This window comes from Myxine glutinosa, chromosome 8 (assembly GCF_964187855.1).
Source record: "Myxine glutinosa chromosome 8, kmMyxGlut1.1, whole genome shotgun sequence".
Classification (NCBI taxonomy): Eukaryota; Metazoa; Chordata; class Myxini; order Myxiniformes; family Myxinidae; genus Myxine; species Myxine glutinosa.
The window spans coordinates 118688351-118698616 of record NC_136268.1 but is presented as its reverse complement, the minus strand read 5'-3'; the positions used below and the strand labels follow the sequence as shown (position 1 = coordinate 118698616).

At 44.0% G+C, this 10266-nt stretch overlaps 1 protein-coding gene across 1 annotated transcript; it reads right to left on the bottom strand.

Annotated features, from left to right (window-relative positions):
* Positions 1–2335: 2335 nt before the first annotated feature.
* Positions 2336–7938, bottom strand: LOC137433181 (indolethylamine N-methyltransferase-like). Its single transcript, XM_078783706.1, has 2 exons — positions 7087–7938; positions 2336–2745 (listed from the first exon to the last, which is right to left on the bottom strand). The coding sequence occupies exon 1, from the start codon at positions 7844–7846 to the stop codon at positions 7148–7150; it is 699 nt and encodes a 232-aa protein (XP_078639832.1). The 5' UTR covers positions 7847–7938; the 3' UTR covers positions 2336–2745; positions 7087–7147.
* Between the last annotated feature and the right edge of the window lie 2328 nt (positions 7939–10266).

Genomic DNA, 10266 nt, shown 5'->3' with positions numbered 1-10266 from the left:
TCTGTTGCACCGAAAACATTTGTTGTGTGTTCGAGACTGCACTGACTTCTGACGAGGAGCCTTGTTCCAACGTTTTGGCTGAACATGATCCAACCGATTCACAGCAGGGCTGGTACCAGACGAACGAGTGGCACCGATGCTTGTAGCGTTGCGTTCAGCAATTTCCATGGAAATTGCGGTGTCTCTGGCATTTTGGAACGTCAGTCTTCTCTCAGCAAGCAGGCATCTACGAGTGCGGTCATCGGCCATGCCAACCACCAGCAAATCACGGAGCATGTCGTCAATCGTGTCCCCAAACTCAGACAGATGTGACATTTTTTTGAGGTGTGCAATGAAGTCTGCGATCGACTGACCTTGCTGTTGTCTGCACATGTAAAAAATAAACCAACTACTCGGAATCAAAGCAGCCTTGAGCTCTGCATAAGTGAGCTCCTGGATTGTCCGAGGACGAATCAGGTTTTTAACGAGTGTGAACGTCTCACCCCCGCAAACGGACAGGAAGACGGCCTTCATCCGGGCTTCGGTCGCGATGTCGTTCGCCACGAAGTAAAAAGACAGCCGCTCAGAATACGTGTCAAAATCCTCCTTATGAGGGTCGAATTCATCGATATGGCCGAAAGACGTCATGATCTAGAATCTCGATGTTTATCCTCGTCGCCATGTAAGGTATCTCGACAAACTATGATTGATTGTAACATACGTTTATTGACTCTGCTGATACAGGCCCGATTAACTGCAGCGCCATCCTAGCTGGGGCGTAGGGATACAATGCGGTCGCGGTGTAGGGATACAACGGTGAATATTTGCAGCTTCATACATGACAGGGTGCAAGACCAGAAAGGAGGCGGTAGAAGACAGAGAGACCATTGACCTGTCTGCGATGGCGAAGCGATGGGCCCGTACACTCACATTCAGCATGGGAGATTCTAATGATCTTGAAGGCCTTGGTTTCCATCGTGTCAAGCTGAGCAAGATGTGAGGCAGGTGATCCAGCCCAAAGGGTAGAGCACTACTCCATAAGCTATGGATGAAGGCCATTTGGTGGATCGGAGTTCATGTGTGCAAAGGAAGGACTTTATACGACGGAGGATGCCCAGTTGGTGGCTGACTTTGGAGGCCAATTTTGAAATGTGGTTTGCCCAACAAAGATCATGGCTGATCGTGAGACCCAGGAGGATAAATGACTGAGCCTCCTCCAGAGGGTTATTAAAGGGGAAACCAAATACTCAGCCTTCGCCAACGCGAATCTATGCCTTGATACACTACCAAATAGATATGATGTGTCTTTTTCGATTTGTAATTTAGAAAGGGGGTAATTTTGCAATTAAAGGTCGAAATCTTCATTCTTCTTCATCTTCACGATGAGCTGTGACGTCACACCATGAAGCCAAGCACCACTTCTGCATTTTTTATGTGTTACATCGCGGTACGATTGAACTCAAACTTCGAATAATTTTCGAATATCTACAAATATGCCTCGTCAATGCGTCCTTGGTGGTTGTAGTAATCCAATGGCCAAAAGATCCAAGGGTTGCCAGAAATTGTACCAGGTGTGTCCTAAATACCCAAGTGTGGATCCGGACTACAAAATATTTTTCTTACGTTTTTTTACGTTTTTACGTTTGGGACATTTTACAGAGAACTGTTATGAAACATCAGAGATGGCTAGATCTTGTGGTTTTCCATCAAGATTGAAAGAGGTTGCCATCCCCATGATTAAGCAGTAGAATCAGCAGTCGTTCGGAACTATAGCACTATCTCTGCCGAGCTACCAGCATATGGGCACGGGCAATTTCAGTGGTGAGTCAAACACTTGTGTTTGTTGCCGGCGACTGATCTCACCTTTCCACCACCCCTCCTTCCCCCCTCCACTGTTTTGGGACATTGACAGAGCACGGACATGAAACAACCGTCATTCAAAACTGGAAGACCATCTCTTCCGAGCTGCCAGCTTTGCAGAATCGCAGCAGGACACGGGCAATTTGAGTGGTGAATCAAACACCTGTGTTGGTCTGTGACCGATCTCACCTTGCTGGATTTTTTGGCTAACATCGCCGCCACGTTGCCCTATGCATTTGAAGAGCTCAAAAACCCCAGCTAACTATACCCATGACGACCCCACACCTCACCCCCCATTTCACCATCACCCTACATTCCCAAATCACCCACAAAATACCCATCACCATCCCACACGAACACCTGGACAAACTTGATCTGTAAATTCAATTTCATTTTGAAGGAGAAGAGATGTAATGTAAGAGATGTAATTTTGAAGGAGATTTCCTTGTTGCTATATAATGAAGACTCACTTGCACAAACGAGACAGATAACTGAATTGATTTCCTTTACTTTCTCTCGACCTTTATTTTGAAGAACTTATTTCCTATGATGAAGTTTTCTTTTATCACTTTCAGATATTTAACAAGAAAACAGGATTACGTGCTAGAAATTTCCACGAAAGATCATCGTACAATAAGTAGGTTTTCACACAAACTGCATGAAGTCAATCAATAATAATTTAGCTGAAGGGTGAAATCATGGTAAAGCAAACGAATGTTTAAGTGGCGAAGCTGCTTCAATATCTAGCTATGTCTGTCCATCCATCAAAAATGCAGAAGAAGAACCTTTCTACCACACTGCGTTTAATTCTAAAGAATTGTAAAGTGTAATTATAGCGCGTTCTTAAGGGCAATTCTAATGAGTTTCGTTCATTTCTAGGCTTGCCCTTTTCGTATTAGAAAAGCTCTCTTTGGTTATCTCTCCCAGGTTACTCCCTCCTCCGGTATGATAAACCTGAGCCTCGTCCTGGAGGTGGGGTTGCTATCTTTATAAAAAAACTCTCTTCCTCACTCGCCCTGCAATGCCCTCTCTCCACCTCACCCCCAGGAATACCTTTGGCTACGGCTGCCCCTTCACTCCCACCTTTTGTTCATATGTGTGTTGTACCGTCCACCAAACATTGATGACTCCATCTACATCTCGCTGTCTGATAATATGGACCAACTTCTATCTACCCATCCCAACTCTCTCTTCCTCAGATGTGGTGATTTCAATTGTCACCATGCCAGTTGGCTGGGTGTGGGTACCTCTCTCACCAGCCATGGCTCTTCAGCAAAGGACAACGGCGACTCACTGGGACTGACACAATCTGTCAATTTCCCGACCCGGATCTCAGTCAACGGAGCATCTTCTCTTCTGGACTTGGTTATGACTAACTTCCCTGAAAATGTCTGCTGCTCTTCTTCTGCTCCAATCGGCTCATCTGATCATGTGCTTGTTAAAGTGGACATCTCTCTGACCATTCTCAGAGAGCCTCCTCAGCGTCGACGAGTCTGGCATTTCACTCAGGGCAACTGGCATGGTCTTCAAGCAGCCATCAATCACTGGGACTTGTCTCCCATCTCTACCGCCGCTGACATCAACTCATCCTGGGAATTCTTCCAGAGTAAATTGCTCTCTCTCATGCACAGATTTATCCCATCTCGTCTTCAGTTGTCATACCCTTCCTCCCATCCATGGTACACGGAATCTTGTGGTGAGGCTGTTGCCCAGAAACTACTTGCTTTCGTCTCCTGGAAAGCAAATCCAACGGAAGGAAATCTCATTTCCTTTCACAAAGCCCGAAACAAGTGTGTGTCAACATTCAGGAGAGCCAGGAAACAATATCTCTCTGTTCTCAAGACCGAACTCTCTTATCTGTCTCCCTCTTCCAAATCCTGGTGGTGTCTGGTCAAATCTGTTTCTGGTGTTTATTCCCCCTCCATCCCCTCCCTCACCTCAAATGGCTACACGGCTGATTCCGCACGTGAAAAAGCTGAATGCCTCAACTCTGTGTTTGCCTCTAAATCTTGTGTCCCAAACCCATCCCTCTCTGTACCCACCGTACCCAGTCGTACCAGCTGCTCCTGGACTCTGTGTCCTTTCCTCCTGACAAGGTGGAAAAGTTTCTGTCAACCCTCGACTCTGATTCTGCAAATGGACCTGACGGCATCAGCCCACGGGTCCTAAATTCCTGTTCTTCCGCTCTTTCACTGCCTCTCTCTGTTCTCTTAACCCTCTCTTTTGCTCAAGGTCATCTGCCATCTGCTTGGAAATCAGCCAACATCACCGCTTTGCACAAAAAAGGTGCAAAAACAGATGCTAGCAACTACAGACCAATCAGCCTTCTCCCAATTATCAGCAAAGTCATGGAATCCATCATTGCTTCAGATATGTAAATCTTTCCTCTTCTCCAATGGCTTGATCTCTGATCATCAATTTGGTTTCAGACCTGGTCACTCTACTCTGGACATGCTGCTTCTGCTTTCTCAACAATGGATGGAGGTCCTCAATGCCAAACAGGAAATTAGAGCTGTCTCCCTTGACATATCACGTGCCTTCGATACGGTCTGGCACCCCGCTCTGCTCACCAAACGCTTCTCCTTTGGTATCCATGGAAATCTCCACACTTGGCTGGCGGACATCCTCTCTAGTCGTAGTCAACGTGTGGCCCTGAATGGGTTTCTCTCATCTCCTCTTCCTGTTCAGGCTGGAGTTCCCCAAGGCAGTGTTCTGGGCCCTGTGCTTTTTCTGGTCTTCATCAATGATCTCTCTGACTCTCTTGAAAATCGTCTCTATCTCTTTGCTGATGACTCTACTCTCTGTCGCTCCATTCCTCATCCCTCAGATCGGCAGTCTGCAGCCTCCTCACTCTCTGCAGACCTGGACAAAATCACAGACTGGGCAAACAAGTGGAACATGTCTTTCAATCCTGACAAATCTCACACTCTTACGATGTCTATCCGAAAAGACCGACTGGACAACCCTCTGTTAGGGATATTTTCCAACAGTAGTATGTAATAGATGAACCAAAAAATTCAATGTCAGAAGAGAGTCACAAATTTTAATTCCCGAGGAAGACAACACTTTCTGTCTTCAAGAAATACACAGCAAGAAAACAATGACCCTTATCAAACCAAGTAGAGCATGGTAAAATTCACAAAAACACACAAGGAAGATTTACAACCAATCCTCGATCAAAGTCCAGAGTGAAAATCCTGGTACAGTAGGGATGCACAAAGAAATATCATACTAATCACCAGCATGCACAGTATGCAGTTAACATACAGAATCAACCAGCCAAGTGAAGTATCCTGGCTATTTGGTCATTCGTTCTGATTTTTTATACAGTTTCAAGTGGGAGGAGCAAGTGGAGGGGGGAGGAGCGAAGAGAGGGGAGGAGAGCAATAGGATTGGTTGGGCAAAGTTTGGGTGGGAGGGAGTAGGTGTCGAGGATGAGGTTTCCTCCCGCTGATAGCAGGTTTGCATCCCAAATTCTTTAATGCGGTTTTCTGCTTTTCCATTGTCTCCTGCAAAACACCTCGGAGCCCCATCTCCCTAATCCCTTCAAGAACATCTGAAGGTCATTCTCAGTGAAGTGGATATATCTTTTACTCATTTTTGACACGACAAGAACAAAGACCACTTACTTATTTCAAAGCACATTTTTTTTAACAATATTATTCTTAGTCACAACCAAATATTAACATGGGTTTTGATAAGTCATGTTAAAACTTCAAAATAAAACAGTCACTTCAATAGCTATGGCAATCCCCATCCTTTTCCAATCTATAGGATTTTTCATATTTCAGACTAACCCTTATCAAATACTAATAAGCTATTTTGATCAGTTTTTAATTATCGTTCTTGTTGAGAGATTTTCCTGAGAACGCTGGCAATTTCATAAAACTTTTATTAAATAACTCCAAGTAAGAAAGAAAAAGCATCCGCTGAACTGTCGTTACAACGTTCAGCGCAAAGCGATTTATCCGCTTTCATTGTTCGACTTTGCAATAATTACCAAGTACTTTACATTTACTTATCTAGTTCAGACTCCATGCTGAGTCGATTAATCACAGTCACAATGGAATCTTGCTCACCGAGCACATTGGTAGGCAAACCTTGATGATCTAGTTAGACATTGTGGCACCAGTTGTATTATTTAATTATTTACCAAGAAAACAATATCTTTTCTCCAACTTGCTTATATAATTCAATAAGACACTCGATCCAACATCACATTATTTTCCAAAAACACATCCCATCTGTATTACATATTCCCCTATTGTAATAATGTTCCATCAGTCATTGGTGACAATTTACTCTTCTTGAGCCACGATTCTGGGCAGTGCCGGAGATAACTTGCCAACTGCAGGGGGATCGCAAATTTGCATGGAAACCACAAAAAGACACCTGCAGACTATGAAAGGAGGGTTGAGGCTCATAGAAATTGCTTGCTTCATAAATTTACACTTCCACACCTCCCATCCACTTTCTGAATAATCCTCTCCAAGAAGTTCTGTCACTCAAGCTTTTGGGTCTCACTATCTGCCATGATCGTTCCTGGGAAAACCACATTTCAAATCTGGCCTCCAAAGCCAGTCGCTGACTGGGCATCCTCCGTCGTGCGAAGTCCTTCCTTGGCACACCTGAGCTCCTCACCACATACAAGGCTTTCATCCGCAGCTCAATGGAATACTGCTCTCCCCTCTGGGCTGGTGCTCCTGCCTCACACCTAGCTCGTCTTCACGTTGTTGAAACCAAAGCGTTCAGAATCATTGGAATCTCCCGCGATGAAGCTAACTCCAAGGGCCTTTCACTCATTCACTCACCGCAGGCAGGTTGGTGGTCTTTCCGTCTTCTACCGACTCCTCTCCGGCCTTGCCCCTCCCCCCCCCCCAGCTCTCTCTGGGCTCTGTCCCCCAAATATTCCTACAGGTCACACAAGATATGCCTGCAACCCTCTTATGGTTAAACTGCCAAAATCAAGACTCTCTGCTCACCTTCACTCCTTCATTCCTCTTTTCTCCCACCTCTGGAACAAACTCCCTCACTCTCTTCAATCCCCCCCCCCTTCCCACGCCTCCTCCCCCCCCACACATCTCCCTGCTCTCAAATGTTATGTTTGTGTGCTTCCCCTTCTCTCCCCATCTTGTCTTCCACTCCCTCTTTTTATATATTTTGTTTGTCTGGTTGATTTGATTGTGAAATAAATGTTAGCTCTTTCACGAGCCTCGATTCAGTATACAAAACAAACGAAAAAAAAGCCAAACTGAACTGCTTCCTTTGACACAGGTGCGATTTATTTTTTAATGCAGCAGAAAAAAACCTATTGTTGCTTGAGAGGATTTTTCTGAGCAACAACAAGTAAAATTGCAGTGAAATTTGCATAAGCATCTGCAAACTCTGACCTGCAACACTTTTCATAAACTGTGATGGAGAAACCAGCCTTAATTAATGCTTCCTGCATTGTGGCCTCACTGAGTGTCAAACAATAGAAACGCTTGTTTCCAACCTGGTAAAATGTCTCCTCCAAGGTGACGACCATTACCAAATGGCCACCAGCCTTCATGAGCCCAGCAAGGCGACCCACAGCTTGATGATACATTTCAATATCCAAGCAAGCAGCCTCTAGGCATAACGTAGTCAGGATGCAGTCGAATGGAGGATCTATTCCGCACACTGGAGGATCTTGGTTGACGTCACAAGAAAGGACCGATTTAACTTTCCTCCGCAGCCGCTCGGACTTTGACTCACATGTGTCTCCGTTTCCCTCCAGGTCACACACGTACTGAATTATTGGGCTCCAGTTGAAAGCTTCAGGCGAGTCTGCCAGCCAAAGGTGCAACTCATTCCTGTTAACCTCTGTGAAGTCCGACAAGTAGATGTCATCAAAAGCCTCACCTGCAGACAGTATTTGGTAGATGCTTGGTCCAGACCCCACATCCAGCAAGCGATGGCCGTGCAGATCTGAGTGGCTAAAAACCTGATGCATATAATAAAGACAAGATACATAAAAGACATGCATTTGCTGTATTGTTGATTTTCATTTAGCATATGTTGCAACCTTTCTTGTCATTAAATTCCTCCAACTGATTCACATGGATGTTTCTTTCATGGAAATAATTTAAAAATGAGTAGTAAAATGTTTTTTAAATACCAAATCAAGGCTAATGGAATAACGAGATGACAGGGAAATAAAAGACGATATAGTTGCATCAGCCAAAAGTAGCAGCCACTGCACAGCTCCAAACAAAAATATGTGAAGACCACATCAACCACCCTTCTGTCGCATCTGTACAATCCTCATGCTCATGTTGCTCCACCCAAAATCAAACATCTAGAGACATTATTAAACTGGATTTTCTCTCTAATTCACCAAGCACAGACGACCAAGCAAAATATACTCTTTATTACCCTGACTATTATTGTGTAAATATTTAAGCATGACCTCACGGGGCTAACCTCCACCCCTTTTCCAACCCACCCATAACACTGCCTGCACTCGCTCCACCCTCACCATTCATTACCTGTACTCATTTCGACTCCGTCGCTGCCTGCATTCAGCGCATTCTCACCACTGCCTGCACCCACTGTGGAGTGTGAGTGGAGTGGAGCACTGTGGAGTGGAGCACTGTGGAGTGCACCCACTTCATCACTGACAATCTCCTCTGCAAACTCCCTCCACAAATGTACCCAACTTTGGGATATCTAATTTTCACACTTTGTTCTGTTCTTAACAATTGCTGTGTTCCCACAACTGTCCACGAAGGTAAAAATGTGCAATTGTTATACACACTTCCTACAGCAAACACTACACGCTGTCTTTGATACTGATACTGCCCCTATCAAACATTTGTATCATGGTGCAACCATCTTTTCACTACCTTTTTGTTACTTGCACTGCACACAAACTAACCCAATCCCATAAAAGTACTTCATAACTGAGGGTGGAGTGATTAGCCACTAAAACAAGTCAGCCTTAGTATGCAAGCTGCTAAATAAATCGAATTAATACACTTGCCGCTATTCCACTATTAACACAGATGCAACCTTAAGCAATATCAAATGCACCATACTTTACGCCAAGTCACAATAGCAAATACTTAAAACAACAGTAACAGCAACAAAAAAGAGCAATCAGAGATCGCAGACCCTTGCTATGACGTGTTTGTGTGGTGTATTTTGTGTGCTGCTTATTAGCTGCTGTGTTTGTGTGGTTTATTGATAACATCGATTTATGTTCAATCCAATATGGCTGCCAAACCATATGACCAATGACGTCGTCAATTTAAATCTCCCGCACAATCTTTGTGTAGATCATGCTCAATAAATTTCAAACTGATCGGATTAAGCGTTTTACTTGTCTAATTATGACATCATAATGAAGGCACCAATGACATCATCATGAATATATGTTGTTCCCCATGGTGAGTACTTGACAATGAGCCATGTTTCAATTTTTTCCATGGGGCGAGTTCGGAGATATGGTGGTGCAAATTTTTTTGTTTTATCCAAGATGGCGCCAGTATCACGTATCTATGACGTCATAATTATCATTAAGAAATCATACAGGAGGAGCCGCTCCTCCAGTGAAAACTTCTTGTCAATCAGACCAACGGTTGCAGAGAAAAGCATACTCACGTTCTGTGTGGACAAACAAACAAACAAATAGACAAACAAACAAACAAACGGACCCAAATGCAACACCATCTCCTCTGGCGAGGGTAATAAAACTTAGCTATTGTGTCATGAGGAACGCAGAATCGATTTAATAGTTTTTGTGTGCTTCAAGCCTTGTTGTAATTATAGGCAGGTGTACAATGACCAGATCAGCAGGTTAGCCTTACTTTATTCCCTGCGATTCGACATGTAGGGAGCTGAAAAGCAATAAATGAGATGTGCCACTGAAAAGTCCTACTTTGTTACCTATCATAGGTGGAATTGAGGCAAATATCATACGTGGAATTGAGGCAAATATCATACGTGGAATTGAGGCAAGTCACAATAGCAAATACTTAAAACAACACATTGTTTTAACACATGTTTAAACATGTAACACATGTAAAGCACACACACACACATGTAACACACACGCATGTGTTACACACATGTAACACATGTTTTAACACACACACGTTAGCGATTATGTTTTCAATCCTGTCTGTCTGTCTGTTTGTTTGATACTTGTGAAATAAAGGTTTCACTATTATATTGGTTGTTCTGGTCTGTTGTTCTGTCTGGCTGTTTGTATGTCTATCTCCATGCCGCATCATGTCCATGAATATGTGCCGCTTTCTTTGGCCATGCTGCTGCCGGCTGCCTCGTCACGTATGCCCGACCTGTTGGATTTGGAACAAAGCATATTCTTCTTCTTCTCTTTTTACCTTCAGCTTGTTGTTGTTGTTACTGTTGCTGATGGTTTCTCCGCCCTATTATTGCTCATGC